Genomic DNA, 17,035 nt, shown 5'->3' with positions numbered 1-17,035 from the left:
CTTCGTCACCAGTTGTTATATGTTGCTGGAATAAGTGGAGCCGAGACCCGAGCTCAACGAGAACACAACATGAACTGTTTATTCCTTTCACACTGCCCCAGCCTTGGTCTCCTCACTCCCACTTCCGCTCGCAGCAGTAGTGGCGCTAGTAGCCGGCGGCACTACAGCTGGTGCAGCACACAAGATCACTTGTCACACTGCGCCCAAGCCGACCGCCAACGCATCGCACTCCAGTCGTAGAGGCTTTTGCGGGTCATGGTGAACGAGAAATTTAGCCTTGCTTAAGGCAATCTTTACTGCCTCACATGCCCTGTCATGCGCTGGCCCCCAGCTCCATTGCACACTTTTTGCCAGTAGGCCATATAAAGGTGCTAGTGTCATTAACAAGTTGGGCAAAAACTTCGCATAGTATGTCACCAAGCCCACGAAAGACTTCAGCTGGCTTACCGATGCTGGCTTTGGCGCTGCTAGTACCGCCTCCAGGTTGTCTTGCAGGGGATGAAGGCCATCCGCATCGATGCAATGCCCTTGGAACGACACTTGCGCTTCTCTAAATCGACACTTTGCTTTGTTCAGCGTCAGGTTGTTTTCCCGCAACCGCTGAAACACCTGCCGGAGCACGGAAATGTCGTTTCTCTTTTCCGCCACGACGATGTCGTCGAGGTACACTTGGACGTTCGGCACACCTTGCAGTATGGATTCCATGCATTGCTGAAACAAGGCGTGGGCTGAAACAATCCCAAATGCTAGTCGATTGTAGCAATACAGGCCTCAGTGTGTGTTTAGCACAGTTGTCTTCCTGGCTTCTGCATCCAGCGGCAGCTGATTGTAGGCATTGCGCAAGTCCAGCGTTGTGAAGACTTCGCCTCCAGAAAGAGCCGCGAAATTGTCTTCAACCTTGGGCAGGGGATATTGTTCCAAGTGCAACGCTGGGTTGACGGTCAACTTGAAGTCGCCGCACAACCGTATGTTGTCGTTCTTCTTTGCGACTGGAACCACCGGAGTTGCCCATTCTGAAACACTTACCGGCGAGAGCACCTCACCTTGCACAAGATGGTCGATCTCGGCTGAGACTTTCGCACGCGTAGCATAGGGCACTGTACGTGCTTTACAGAAATATGGGCAGGCTCCCTCTTTGAGGTGCAGTTTCACAGGTGGCCGCTTGCAACAGCCAAGCTTGTCTTCAAACAGATCCGAAAATTCTTCGAGCAGAGGATTCACTTTGGCGTTTTCACGCACCACATTTACACTCGAGGAATTCCCGTCGTCCCAAAGGGACACCCCTGCCCTGCGAAATGCTTCTATAGTGTTCCGGCCACAGAGAAGCAGTTCCTGACAGCCAACAACGATCACCGTGCTCTCTACCACCGTTGAACCCGACTGTACATTCATAGTTATCCGGCCGACAACAGGTAATGGCCCCAAGAAGCATGTTAACCGGAGCGACGTCTTCTCCAGAGCCGGCCACCACTTGTGATGCTTCTCAGATGCTTCTCGGAGAACCCGTGTCTATGATCATACACAGATTCTGACCCCACCACACCAAATTTTCCTCGTGTGGTTTCAGTGTAGCACCGTCGCTAGATCTGTGAGCAACGAGAGCAAGCAGCATCTCTTCTTCACTCTCACCTTCAGTTGGCTGTACGGCAAATGCGCCCGTCACCCGGGAATGCCCCTGGCTGCAAACCTTTGCCAGCTGTCCTTTAATGCCACAATGATAGCATCTTGCGTTGCGATGACGACATGTGCACGTAGCGTGGGGGCCACCACATCGATCACACGAATGCCTGCTTGCTTCATTAATTCCCCACTGTGCCCAGTGCCGCCGCCCTCGCTGTGACTGCAAAACGTTGGTGCTGCTCACCGTCGTCTCCGGGAGCCCTTCATGCATGTCTCGCACGTCGTTCAGTGCTTTTTCCGATGCTATGGCAAATTCTTCCGCCTACTCGACAGTTAGCTTCTTGCGCGTGAGGAGGCAACGACGGGCATCATCATCCCGAATGCCGCATACGATGCGGTCTCGCAGCATCCGATTCAGGGAGTCGCCGAAGTCGCAATTCTTCGCCAATCTTCAGAGGTCGGCGATGTATTCCCGAACGCTCTCACCATTCTGTTGCTGCGCATGAAGAACGAGAAACTTGCTGCTGTTTCATTAACTTGGGGGTTGTGCTGTTCCTCCAGGTATTACACAATTTCTTGTAGGTTCGGCTGTTGACTGATACGGTTGAAAGGCGACCTTGCAATAGGCGGACGACATCATCGCTCAACAAAGACACCAGAAGAGCTCGGCGCTTTGCTCTGTCGGTGATCTCACTTCCCTCGAAATAAGCCTCCAGGTGTATCCTGTACGTGCTCCAGCTCCTCACCGTTTCGTCGAAAACCGGGGGGCGTGATGCCATCGTCCGATGCGTGCCCGCTGCCGATCACACTACCATGATGTGATCCAGCGAAGTGGTCCCATCCTCGTCACCACTGTAATGTCGCGCCACGGCAGTAACACAGTCAGTAAGCACAGGCCAAGAATCGTTTATTGCAGATAGTGTAACTGTATTTATGCTGTGTGCCTTTGAGCGCGCATGCGCATACATTGGTGCAGAGCAAGCATTTTAGATGCCGCAACAGAGCAAAAAGAATCACGAACCTTTACTAAGTTTTCATCGTTGTGCCTGATCGTTAGCTGTGACACAGTTACAGCAGTCAACATGCCCTTTGCTTAACTACGCAGCGCACTGCAGGAAACAACCTTACTACACAGTGTGCTCAGGGACACAAAAATTAGGGTTTTCAGCTTGCTATCATCAACTGCAGCAGGTGACGCCAGAGTGCCACTGTTACAAAAACTTCTTGACACCTACGGGTGAACTAGAAAAACAGGTGCACCAACATTCACGCATGCGAACAGCCCTCCTTTAATGGCTGGTCTGACTTCACTTGGTAGCGATGCCGGCTAACAGATTTGCAGAACGTTTTTTCTTGAATGTTCTTCTCTTATAAGAAAATGACTTTGCACTTCGCAAAAAAAATTTTAAGTAACAGGGACATACCATTTATTTTATGCGCCACTTTTTCTTCTTTTTTCTTTTTCTTTGTTTGTACTTGGGCCACATATGCTGTCTACTGCTCAAAATAGCAACCTTTGGGGGTGTTGTGGGAGAGTATGTTTCGTGCTGCTTATTTATGTTTGGCACCACTCTCTTCTTTCACTCCCCTGCCTGAAGGGTTGCAGAAATGAGTATCTCCCCAAACCACTCCTCGCTCTCTCCTTTCACTCAACATCTGGTGGGACAACATGTGTTCCTCACTCAGCTATGTGGATGCGTGCATGGCATCCAACCATTGTGTGTGGAGTCGGTTGTCAGCTTTTTCGTTCAATGAACTATTTGAAGCTTTTGCCTCAATACAAAAGAATACAAGCACCATAAGAATTAGACAGTAGGACCACTTGTTATGTGGATGACTTCTTGACCAAGTGCGTTGACAAAAGAGTGGGGTGATTGGAGATTGCTAAATGTTTTTGCATAGCATGTAGTACACTGACAACTGACAGGCATGATTTGAGATTGCTGTGTATTTTAACACGGTGGCATTTTAGAGCTCGTGTCACAGAAAATCCAGTGTTGGCATTGGCGTCGGTGGCGTTAGTTGTCAGTGAAAAACTGGTGTTGTCTGTGAGTGAAAATCAATGAATGTAAGAAAAGAAGTCAGGGTTGGAGTCAGAATCGTAGCCAACATGGGCCATGGATACCACCAGCAATTCATCGCTACCAACCACCGCCCGGTTGTGTACCCAGTGCTTTCAGCCATAGTTCTTGGGATAGTGCAGATGTTTCAAGACATTGTACATGTTTGTAAGTCATAGGCCCAATTACGTTATCTGACTATTAAAGGCGAAGCGTATGCGTCCACCAAGTTTTGCATGGCGTTCGGTACACTAAAGAAGACAGGAGCAATTAAAGAATGTTGTCTATATTTTTTGGTGGACATAACATAGGTTCGTGATGTTGACTGGTGAGAGTTTTTCAGCTCCACTCATTGAGGCCTATGACTTCTTTTGAGACGCGCTGTTGCTTGTAGAACTGCACATTTTGCAATCCTGTGCAGTTGAGACACGGCTACCCTACGGACGCCCTGAGACGGATGTGTACGAAGAACCAGGCACTCGGCCACCACTTGCAAACGATGGACGGCGTCCTTTGGGTAAGTTTTTACATAGCCCAGTTTAGATGCTTAATTAAAGGGATCATGAAGCGTTTACAGAAAATTTTGAATGACATGTGTATTCAGAATGCTGGTCGTCCATTCAATAATATACCTTGATTCATTTCATCATCCAGGTTGATTTAATTGCTATAAAAGCACAATTTACATTTCCCAGTGTGTGTTCCCCTCAACTCTACAGCTCACATCATCTTAGTCAGCCAATCAAAAATTTCTGTCAACAAAACATGGCAAAGCAGCAATGCCTGTTAAGCCATAGTTGACCGACGTTCGGAGCATCATACCGCTTCGGCTGTGACGTCCTAATGATGTCACACACGCAAACCGTGCAATTGCGAAATGACCGATCTTCCTGAGCTGAGTGCATTTCAGCCATCCTCCGAGGGTTGGCTCTGCATGTTCGGGAGCCACCATTCGCATATGTCGCATGCAGTTGCAAGTACTTCTGTGCTGTGTGTTGGTGCAGGTGTGTTGCTTTTGCATAATTCCTTTTGGCGTAAATCGTTTTGTCAACCTGTGATGGGCAAGAAATGTTTTGTCCTGCACTGTGCGACCGGGGACAAGTCATGTCGGGAGGAGTACAGTAGAACCTCGTTGATACGTTCCCGCTTAGTACGATTTCCCGGTTCCTACACTCGCAATCGCGAAAATAAAAATAGCCCAATAGAGCTGTGTGTAATACATTACCGGAAAATACGATTATTCGGCAGCAATGTTCAGCACCGCGAAAAACTGCGGTCGTACGACACGTTTTGTACTCAGAAACTTTCATTCAGGTGTGCAAAAATGGCCCTCTTTTGTACTTGTGAAGCATGAAGTGGCAGACAGCCACCGCGTGGCAATGGCAATGTCACGGATCTTCGGACAACAGCTGGCTAGAAAGAACGGACGAGGCGAGAGCGTTAGAAACACCTATTTTAACTACACAAAAAAAGAAAAACACACATCGTTACCCCAAACCACTGCAAACATGAAAAAGGAACACACTAAATAAAACTAGAGCTAAACACAGTTACCAATTGAGTAACGGAAATAAACAGCTACAAGTATGAAGCATTCATCGCTTACACCACTCACGGCGTTCTGTTCCAGAGGCGAGGCGTTGCGGAGGCACAGGCATTGAAGTCGGCGTTCGAGTCGATGCCGCAGGCTTTAACGGTGGCAGAATGTGGGCTGGCGTTGTGGTTGAGGGTGGGAAGCACAGGGTTCAGTGACCTGGGCGTCGCAGGTCCTTGCAATGGCCAGCGTCTCCTGGGAGGAGAAACTGGCTCAGTCGAAGCCTACGGAGCGGTGCCGTAGGTCGGTGCGCTCGGGCCAACAGCCGATGGCGCGTCCTGGGCGTTGCTGGTAGTCCCAGGTCCAGGTCCCTGGACGTGTCCTCGAACAGGCGGTGGCTACGGTACAATGCCGTAGCACGAGGAAGAGCCGGAGCGCCCGGAGCACAGGACGGCGACGCTTGTCCCAAGCTCACGCGCTGCCGTTCGAACACCCAGGGCCCCCCTATGGCCACGTCACCTTCTTTTTTATGTCTCCCACTTCGTTCTCATCTTCTTCCATCCTCTTAGTTTTACGTCACGCGACCCTTGGCATCTTCCTCTTCTTTTCCCGCGTCTTTGCTGTCACCTCTTACATGTGACAAAGGCCCCCTTCTTCGACAGTTTTCTCCAGGAGAAAACTGCTCCCAACCTCCGTTTTCCTCAGACGAGCACCAATACAATGTTGTCGGCTATAAGTCTCAAGCTTGCCGTGTAGTACTCGTCCTCTATTGCCATCCTTGCCTTGTATGCATTCAATGTACGCCACTGATGCACAATCGCCACCATCGTTCACTTGAAACTCTTATTCATATCATCATCACCATCACTCTCAATGTCCTTACACAGCACAAAAACACAAACACAACCCTGACTTCTTCGAAACACGAACCAAATTACACAGACGAAGGAGTCCGAAGGTACAACCATTTGACTCTACTGATCAAGTCATCTCCATTATGTTATTTCTAAATGTGCGCTTTCAGAATTCACACGACCTTACATAACGTTTAATGTCACTTTGGACACCTGGCCAAAAGAATTTATCTGTGATTCGCGACAGTGTCTGCTGCACACCATGGTGTCCGGACATAATGCTGTAATGTCCCCAGTGCAACACTGTCTCTCGAAGACAGTCTGGTACCACTAACTGCTGGACCTTCCGCCCGTACCTTAATGTGCGTTTCCTAACAAGAAGACCATCGACTACTTGAAAGTGCCACGATGTGCGACTGCGTCCCCTTTTTAGTACCTGCCCTACCTTTTCAAAGCATCTTTGCGGGCTAGGGTCATGCTTTTGCTCCTTCGCAATGTCTGCCGGTGGTACACCTAAAACCGACGTAGCTGACGCGTGAAGCAGACGCTGCTGTGCATTGGCCTTGTCTTTAGTCCTCGTCTCTACGGCCGCTGCAAAACTGACCGCGCATATTCTTTCCTGTGCTGTTTCACGCCTGCTCCACTCCACATCAGGCTCATTCATGTCTCTTATTCCTGGTTCATTGCCCAAGATAATATCATACAGCGGTTGTTCGACACACTTCGCCAATAGCTGCCCTGCGTAGTATGGCGTAGATACAAAAATCTTGGCTTCGGGAAGGTGCCTGACCGTGCCGTCTACAAGAGTTACGGAGGACAATGTTCTTGTCAAGTCCTCATCCTTCACAAGGCTTTTCCGAACCGGAACTGTGTTGGCCCCGCTGTCCCTTACGACCAAGATATGCCGATCGCTTATTCGTCCTACAACCACCAGCATTGCTGCTTTCAAACCAGGCGTTCCATTTACCACACTACTCTGCCGTAGCGTCCCTTCTTTCTTGGATTGAGGAAGTGCAGCTGATGCATGCGAGTCAGCAACACACGCCACCCTGTCCTGCGCTCGATATCTGCATTCTTCCAACGTATGCCCGATCTTTTCGCAACCTTGACATGCGGTCTGCATCTCTCGGGCTGCAGCACTAGTACGGCAGTCAGCTGCACGGTGCCCGACCTTGTCGCAAAGAAAACATCTTATGGGGGCTTTAGGCGCACCGCCGTACATCTTTGGTACGATTCAATTTAATTCCGGGACCATCGGTTCGTCCTCTCTAACTTTACTTAAGTTATTGAGCCCTTGAGCTTCCAGGAATTGATCTGCGCCATCGGCGAATTCTTCTAAGGTATTCAGCTTTCGTTCTTTCAGAAAAATCACTAGTTTTGGACCACAAGAGGCCAAAAACTGCTCTGTGATCATCTTGTCACGTACCTCTTCAAAGGCTTTTCCTGTGTTCGACATATCTAACCATCTGTCAAAGTAGTTTGCCAAGCGGCAAGAAAACTGCTTAGCTGTCTCGCAGTCCTCGGGTTTCACGCTGCGGAATGTCTCGCGAAAACCCTCTGCAGTAAGCCTAAATCTCTTCAGGAGAACCCTCTTGACTTTGTCGTAGTCCATTGAGTCACTGGCGGTCATCCTACCAAAGACATTTAAGGCCTCACCAACTAAGCACATGCTTAACGCTGTCGCCCACTCACTACGCTCCCAGCCTTGACCTAGGGCTGCTCGCTCAAACCGGTGCAAGTATGCATCCAGGTCGTCTCTTCTGTCGTAAAATGGAGCCATTAACTTTTTGGGGCAGACTCGCGTAACTCTCTGAGGTTCTCCTTGTACTGTGGAGCCCCTATCACCTGTGCTCATCTTGCTACCTCCAAAGTCTGCTGTTTCCACAGGAGGAATGCTTTCTCGTGCTCAATTCTCTTCTTGTCGCGTTCCTCCTCCTCACACCTCTCTTCACGCCTCTCCTCGCGTATCTCCGCTCGCTCATCCCTCAGCCTCTTTTCCTCGCGATCACATAGCCTCATTGCTTCCTGACTCGACATGCCAAGCTTCGCAGCCAGCTCTAATATCTTCGTCAAGTCCATCCTTTCCGCCCCATCGAAATCCGTGCGATCCATGACAAAAAATAAGAAAAAGTATCCTGGCAGGCTCGCCACTTACTTTAGTTACGGATCTTCGGACAACAGCTGGCTAGAAAGAACGGACGAGGCGAGAGTGTTAGAAGCGCCTATTTTAATTATACACAAAAAGAAAAACACACATTGTTACCCCAAACCGCTGCAAACATGAAAAAGGAACACACTAAATAAAACTAGAGCTAAACACAGTTACCAATTGAGTAACGGAAATACACAGCTACAAGTACGAAGTGTTCATCGCTTACACCACTCACGGCGTTCTGTCCCAGAGGCGAGGCATTGCGGAGGCACAGGCATTGAAGTCGGCGTTCGAGTCGACGCCGCAGGCTTTAACGGTGGCAGAATGTGGGCTGGCGTTGTGGTTGAGGGTGGGAAGCACAGGATTCAGTGACCTGGGCGTCGCAGGTCCTTGCGATGGCCACCGTCTCCCAGGAAGAAAAACTGGCTCGATCGAAACCCGCGGAGCGGTGCCTTAGGTCGGTGCGCTCGGGCCAACAGCCGATGGCGCGTCCTGGGCGTTGCTGGTAGTCCCAGGTCCACGTCCCTGGACGTGTCCTCGAACAGGCGGTGGCTACGGTACAATCCCGTAGCACGAGGAAGAGCCGGAGCGCTCGGAACACAGGCCGGCGACGCTCGTCCCAAGCTCACGTGCTGCCGTTTGAACACTCAGGGCCCCCTTTGGCCACGTCACCTTCTTTTTTATATCTCCCACTTCGTTCTCATCTTCTTCCATCCTCTTAATTTTACGTCACGCTACCCTTGGCATCTTCCTCTTCTTTTCCCGCGTCTTTGCTGTCACCTCTTACATGTGACAGGCGGCTTCTCCGCAGTGCCTTTCCCCCCTCCACGCTTTCTGTGCTTTGCTCAATTGTCCCCTCCGCGTTTTCTCTGAATTGCTGGATCTCTGAACGCTCGATGCAGACCACAATGCAATATTTTGGAGACTTTGCGATTGTTTGAGATCATTCTGTTAAGATTACGCGCAGGACGCGAATTGTCCAGTTTATTCGAGAGCTTACGCGAGCACCAGCGATAACACTAGAAGGTTCAATGACTGCTGTATAAAAGACAATGCGCTCTCCTGATGGTCAGAATACCAACAGCTAACGCTCTATTTGCCGCTATCAGTGTACAGCATGTATTGCTTGTACATTAAGTTTACATTTCCTGGGCACTAGTTCACACGAATAAAAAGTTCCCTTTTGAACCCGCTGACTGCAGCCTTCTTCAAGGTGGGGGGTGTAAGGGGGGCGAATTGGGAGTACTGCATCAATTTCCGATGGCCTTTGACATTAAAGAAAAGAAAACAGGCCAACGCGGGCAGTGCTAATACTGTGGTTGCGTACGTCGAGAAGCGAACGGTGGTGCAGCGCGCTTTTTTTGTCTGTTAAAAGTGTGCAGTACCCTTGACCAGGCCCGTAGCCAGGAATTTTTTCCGGGGGGGGGGGGGGGCACTTGTTAAAAACCTTCACTATTTGAGAAAAACACCTATTTTCATTATTTATTTTTGGTAAAAACACCTACTTCACCAAAATTTCGGGCCTGCACCTGACGCTATGCCAACCGCACAGCTGAGCAGATAGCTAAAGGCGCTTACTGTGATGTTCTCCTGCCAAATAGTAACACTGACCTACAGGAAGCTCTTGGTAAGCTTGAAAAGCTAATAAGCAGACGTACAAAAAGTCTAAGCAGTAAATATGCTAAGTTATATCACTGATCTTAAGCAGAAGACTACTGCTATGTAACTACAATTTTTGTGTAATCACAATTTTTTTAAATTTTATGATAAGTGTGATGTTTTATTTTTTTTTTTTTTTTCAAATGTGTGAGGTGAACCGAGTTTGCAGAACCCTTTTTCAATTATTGCATATGCTTGTTACACGGGCTAGATAGTTTACAGGGTATGTAAAAAGGCAGTGTAGTTCATACTTAGCAATAATCTGTTCAAAAAACTTTCTCCAAAGGCTGTTTTAGTGTTTGGTGTATTCTAAGCCAATTAAAATATGTACTTGTCCCCCCAAGTTGCAAAAAATTTGTTTTTTCAAGCTCCTAAGACATGTTATACCCGTGTCACACGGGCGTTTCGAAGGCCTTCCAACCGATACTCTATTGACTAAATGGTCAAGCACGAGCTGCTACACGGGACGTTTCGAAGGCCGTCGAGTCAGTAGTCTATCGAGTTAACAAGCACTCCACAACTCCACCGAAACTTCGATGGCCATTGAGCAACGGAAGCAGAAACAGCGCGAACGTGCCCTCTCGTTCACAGTGTGCTCGCACTCGCAAATAGAAAAAGAAATCTAACCAGTATGCTTTAGAAGCAGTATATGTGAGCGTTATAAATTATTTTATGAAGTATTCTTGCCACTTGAAATGTGCGAACTGCCGATACTCTCGACAACAGCGATGTGCATGCTGTCTGGCCGTCTCTTGCTCACTGCAGTTTCGCTGCTCAACAACTTAAACTCAAGTTATGTATTTGTTACTACGCGTAAACAGTTTATAAAACGTTTAAAGAAAACAACAGACATATTTGTGCTTTTAAGGGACTTTATATTATTTAACTGTCGATAACGTGGATACGAAAATAAAGATCTGCAGCGCCCCACAATTTTTTGCGGAAAATGCCTGAACCACTCAACGGCTATTAAAAACTGCCGTGTAGCAGCGCGACAACTCTGTCGAGTCGATAGAGTTGCGGCATTTCAATGGCCATTGACTCGAAGGCCTTTCAAAAGTGCACGTGCGACACAGGTATAAAATGCCGCTAACTGTTTCAAATAGAGGTTCTTCTGCTCCAAAATAAAAATTTTGCTGCTCCAAAAACTGCTCCCAATTCAGTTTCAGCTTTTTCACCCCTGAGTGGGGCATCCATCTGTATCAGTCACCCATCTTTGGCCATGTCTGCCATCGAGGTGCTACTGCTCAAGGAGAAAGAGGGGTTAGGTGGGGGAAGGGGGGGGGGGGGGGGAGTTGTCTGCCAGCTGTACGCCTGCGTCTCTTTCCTGTGGTTGCATTAAGTAACAGTGCGCATGCATGGGTGGTATGCAAGGAGAGGGTTGGCTATATATTGTCTTGGGATGCAATAAAACTTTCTGTTGCAAGTGCTTGTGTTGAGCCCTTCCTTCTCTCTGTCGTGTTAGTGCTTTGAATTTTTTAGATTTGAATCTCTGTGCAACAATGGCCTCGACCTGTCCCAAGGCAAGCAAAACTGAGTTATTGCTTCACAAATTTGGTTTAACCACGGTAATTTTTTCATTCAGTGATGCATGTCACAAACGAGGAGGGAGGAAGCTACAGAGTATTGAGGTTTGATTCTGCTGCAGCTTGCGTACACTTTCACTGGCTTGAATGTAAACATCTTGGTAGAGATCTGTCAGGGAACGTCAACTGGTCGCTAGAAATGATGCCCTTTTTATACGTGCATGGCTTTCGAGATGCCATGGAAAGGAGGAGCTAAGGTGAGAGGATGAGAAGCGACTGTAACCACTATAGTCACCCCCTGAGGAAGGGACCAAATTTCAAAAATGGTGGCTGCAGCCATTTCAGCTTCTAAAAAATCTCACTGGTTACAGTGAAATGGATAGATGCTGTTGCCAGCCACATCACTAGCAAGGATGTGCACATTGTAGTGTTCCGCAGAACTGATTTGCAATCTGTAGTGAATGGCATTTCTGCGATCAAGACATGGGTCTTGATGTAGTAAGCAATTTCACATTGGGTTAGCTTGGGCATACTTACGGGTATTGTAAATTCAAATTAACAGGGTTTCACTCTATTGTGAAATTTGGATAGAGCAGCTGATGTGCACACACTTGTGCAGATCTGCTTGGCATGTCTCTGATAGAGTGATTTTGATATCGGTTCACTTGTTGCCCTCCTTGTCTGCACAGGCTTGTACTCGGCTCCCAGCATTGGTGGTGGTGGCAAGCTGGCCCGAGTGCTGCCAGAGCCACCGCAGGTGGACCGAGGTAGCAAGCCCCCTCGGTTCTCACGTTCTGCCCAGGAAAGGCTATTTGGCTCCCCAGGTCAGTGCAAATTTAATTTCAAAGGGGCTGGCAACCAATTTTTATGGTATTGTGACATCATTTATTGATGCGGGGATGTCGTGGAACGTCAAGAAATGTCAAGGGTGGAGCGTCGAAGAACGGTGGGCATCCAGCAGACTTTGTCCCTGCAGGCACGATTTCGTGTCCCCTGGCTACCATTGACACTGTGGCTTGCTTGCTCGTTTGGTTTGTTGTCATCATGTCTTCACTATAGTATCTGTTTTCTTAAGTGCAACTAAAAGCTTACCAGTCAGACTGTGTTATCATGGAATGGTAGCGCAGAAAATGCCGCGAAATATTTCTTATTAAAATGTTATGATGTACAGTGCCAACAAAGTCCTGCACTACACATGCTGCAAACAGTGGTTCGCTAGTGCAATAGCAATTATACTCCAGCAAGCTAGTGAGGCCCTGTCAGTCAAGTCTGTGTTGCGGCGGTTCAAGCTTGTGCTTCGCTGTGCACCATGCATGCTTGCATGCTTGCATGCTACGTGCATGTGCCATGGCTTAGACTGATTTTCGATTCCCATGGTTGCCACAAATGCAGCACCGCTTCTCAGCATCAACTATTTTTTTTTGTAATACGTATATACTTGTGTAAGAGTTGCACCCCTACTTTGCAGGGGGAATTTCGAAAAAAAAAAAGTTCAGAAAGTCCCACCAGGAAGGTGTAGTCGGTTCAATTGCAGCTAGATGGCACTGCCAGCTTTTCCATACTTGGAAGGGTAGCGCTAGTAGACACGGACTAGAGGAAGACACACGGACACACAGACGGAAGCGCTCTAGCAACTGGTTTTTTATTGAAAATCTGCCCTACATATATACATCGCTTTTATGGCCACGTGACAATTTCAGCGCACTGACGAATTGAGGAACATAACTTATTTTTCTGACAACACTATCGACGGTGTGCTGACACATTTCCACTCCCTATTCCGCTTCCGCCGACCTCAACGGCGTCATTATTGTTTTGTGTGGCGCAACTATAGTGAACTAGAAGACTTCTAGCGGCGCGAGCAGCGAGGCGTGAGCTAGCCGTTTTCGTACTGACGCCACGAGGTGGCGCCACTGCAATTTTTCATAAGACAAGACCTCGCGGCATTTTTTAGAATTTTGCTTGTTATTTTGCATTTTTCAGCTGGTTTATCGATTCCATTCGAAAATTACATCCTTCTTACTGGTGAAAGCCCACAAGTTCTGATGGCTAGTGTTGTTAAATATTTAAAAGGCGTGTACGAAGGCCACATCACTATTAAGTCGCGAAGAATACCGCATTCTGATTTTCGTGTTGTCAGCGAAACTTTGACTTCAAGAGTAATTTTTTGGTTACAAATGCCACCAAACAACGACGTACCATTGTGATGAGGTACAAAGCTAACTGTTCGCATGACCATAGGCCTGCGCACAAGTCCCCCCTAATGACCTAATGGGCACAAAGTTTGCCCCATACTTTTACTCAGTCGGACCTTTTCCATCATTGTTTAAACAACAGGGTTATGGCCACGAAGTTTTTTGGCGATTATGGCCGTTTGATTTACGTGTGATTATGAAAAATGACACCACAGTCATGTTCATATGAAACCACACTTCAAGAGTTTATTGACAACTTACTTCACTACAAAAATAATGACAGGAAAAATCTTGATCGTCATGATCAACAGCTTTCATGTACACACGCATTTAGCATCTACTCAACTTCAAATGCTTTGATGCCTGCCGCCTTTTGTCGTTAGCTCGATTGATACTTTTCATGAAGAAATGCAGGCGTGTCGTTAAGTAAAATGCAGTTACGTCAGCAGCTATGGCTTCAGCATGTTCTGGGCATCCAAGCGTAGTTTGCTGCTTTTTTTGACAAGGTCTAACACGTCAAGCATGCTTTCAGAGTGCAGCTCTAAAAGGCTAAAGCACGTTGTGAATGACTCCTCGAGGTCGGCCACAAATTTGCACAGCTTGCCTGCAGGATAAAGTAACCCGCCATTGTCCTTCAAACGGACAAGCTCAGCCATATTCAAATCATCAGCTGCCTCCTTGGTGAGCAAAAGAATGTTAATGCACTCCTCACCACCAGTTTTAAGAATGAACTTTCTTGCAACATAACCAGCAATGTGAAAGATTAGTCTGCGATCTCTTGATGCCACAACAACAGGAGAATGATCTGGCTCAGCCTTAGTGAGTAAGGCATCTGCGGCATCTGGGTTTCCATCGTCGAGAAACCTGTCAATCAACTTCTGCCTCCCAGTGCAAGTGTTCTGCTCACCAACATCTGCATTCAAGAGTGAACTGAGAACAGCAGGCTCACAGTTCCCCCTTGAAACAGAATGCGCAAGATTGCTGAAGCTGAGACAGTTCACTGTAGCAATAAACTGCTGAGGTGTCGGGTGGCTATTGCACCCTGACGACTGTCTAAGGATGCCGAAGAGATGTTTGACAGGGTCCTGGCTCAACCTGCTTGTCATCAAATACTTGAAACCTACATTTTCGGTCAAGTACTTCAACAGCGACACGGTACTGGATAGTGTTACTAGTCCAGTTGCTGTGGACTGACTGAGAAAGCTCCTTTGCCCATTTGTGTGGCGTTCCCACTCTGACAAAAAGGTGAGAAAAGAGTTTAACTTCTCAGCTGATCGAGAGTTGGGACGGAGTGCTTGAGCTGGAAAACGAGATGTCATGACTTCTATAAGACCATGTATGATCCTGCAAAAGAATGTTTCAGTGAGCTGTATGTGCAGCTAAGAAAGCTGCAAAGAGTTACAGTTGCACAAAATTAGGTAAATATTAAATTATGCAATGCTTACTCAAAAAAAGTGAATTGTTGCTGCTATGCTACCACGCAGATGTTCCAGCTTGGCTTTGTGCAGCTGAAGCCCATGTGTTACTTTTTCACTGAAGAGCTGGACTGCCAAGCCAACTCGCATTTTCTCGGAAGTTGTTAGGGAGTGTATGGCTGGATGTGATGCCATGCATAGCCTGCAGGGTAACTTTGCTGCCATCCAGTTCCAAAGCCTTGCGAATAGCTCGCATAGTCACCTGCATATAACCAAAGCAGTGATAATCCACTGAAAGTTAGAGTGACTGGAACAAAAATTGTGGTAGGTTAAATAGCACGTTATTTTGATGCTTAAGGTACTTACTTGACCCTTCGGTGTTTGAAAATCCAAGCATACCAGCCAGTTTCGAAGGCACTTGAGGAGATGAGGGAAATCTGATATATGAAGTAGAACTGACGGAGCTCGTCTGCTGGATGTGGTGCACTACACTTGATCTCATTCAAGGAGGCCTTGACACTAGGGGTGTGCGAATATTCGAAAGGTTCGAATATTCGTCGAATATCACATTCGAAATATTCGTATTCGATTCGATAATCGTGTATTCGAAAAGTTTCGAATATTCGATAACTCCGAATATTCGAAAAATTCGAATATGCGATTCGATTATCATGCATAAAATAACTTGTCTTCCACATTTCTGCTGCGTTCGTATAGCTAAAACCGTTGCCGAGAGGAGCGATAAACATCCTAAGTACACGGAGGCACGATATCTGCCTGCGACGAGCGCCCCAATACGTATGATTTATTGCCGGTGCATATCCTACGTGCAGCGCTGTTGGCGATCATGTAACCATACATTTTCAATATTACGCGGCTGTAACGTGCCGCACTACCAGTCGTTCACTATGCGGGACCACTTCTGAAGAAAGACAGTGACCGACGTGACTGGTGGCGCACTGTAGTCACCTTCAGATACCTCAGTTTGGCTAAGCTTTGCCCCATGCACCTCCCTATACCAGCCACTTCTGTTCCAAGCGAGCGTGCCTTTTCAGTGGCAGGGGGGAGGGGGGTCTCTGTTAGAAGGGAGCGCCTGCTGCCTGATCATGTGGAGCAACTCATATTTCTTCATGATAACATCTAGTCATTACTTTCATTGTGCCGTGATATTTGCTTGTGTTGTGATGTGCATTGTGCTAGCCTGGACATTGTGTTCTGGAGATAGCAGTGTATGTTGTGTTGCCAGTCAGGCTGTTAATGTTTTTTTTTTTTTTCAAATAGCTACATGTTAAATAAAATATTGTTACTGTGGGGGCATTTTACCTTTGATATTCGATATTCGATTCGATATTCGAAGGTGGATATTCGTATTCGATTCGTATTCGAAAAATTTGATATTCGCACACCCCTACTTGACACCCATTAGCGTCCACGTGCGTCTGTTCCAACTTGCACCGTCTTATGTGATGAAGTCCACCTTTCAGGCCTGCTTTTTCTGCCAAAATTCTTGCCAAGCATGATCTTGGTCAAGGTACCTCCATTGACATTTCCTCTTGTTGCAAATGCTGCCAGAATTTGAGTCCATTTCCGAATGAACGGTACGAAAATCGAAACCATTCCATGGTCACACGGTATGTGCCTATCTTTAGGAGATGTAAAGTTACTTAGATCCACAAAACCAGCTATGTGGCCAGCAGTTGTTACAGAAAGATGCTCAGAAAGGTGCATTTCATCTACAATAATTCCACCGTGGCATGCGTATTCCTCCATCGTGGCTGTCTTTTCACTCACCACATTGAAAATCTTTGGGGAGAAGTCAAACCCTGTTCTGTACGACTTCTAATATTTGAGCAATGTTGTTTTACTTGGCAGTGACAGAATATTTTCTTTCCTCAGGGGCTCATAAAGCTTTGCGCTCTTCATTTTCATTATAAGACATTCCAAAACCCATTCATTCAAATATCTCATGCCTTTTGAGCTTTTTCGTGATGCCGATTTAAACGTGTGAAGCGTTGCTTCC

General features: G+C 47.3%; 1 protein-coding gene across 1 annotated transcript in view; it reads left to right on the top strand.

Annotated features, from left to right (window-relative positions):
• The window catches only part of LOC119394522 (tight junction protein ZO-1), a 521,713-nt gene that overhangs the window by 432,376 nt on the left and 72,302 nt on the right, over window positions 1-17,035 (top strand). The window contains exons 18-19 of the mRNA XM_049416099.1: window positions 4,102-4,197; window positions 12,095-12,229. Coding sequence (XP_049272056.1) covers window positions 4,102-4,197; window positions 12,095-12,229 — 231 coding nt within the window. The remainder of the gene's footprint in view (window positions 1-4,101; window positions 4,198-12,094; window positions 12,230-17,035) is intronic.

This window comes from Rhipicephalus sanguineus, chromosome 5 (assembly GCF_013339695.2).
Source record: "Rhipicephalus sanguineus isolate Rsan-2018 chromosome 5, BIME_Rsan_1.4, whole genome shotgun sequence".
Taxonomy (NCBI): domain Eukaryota; kingdom Metazoa; phylum Arthropoda; class Arachnida; order Ixodida; family Ixodidae; genus Rhipicephalus; species Rhipicephalus sanguineus.
The sequence above is the reverse complement of the archived record's forward strand: the minus strand, read 5'-3'. Positions and strand labels throughout refer to the sequence as shown.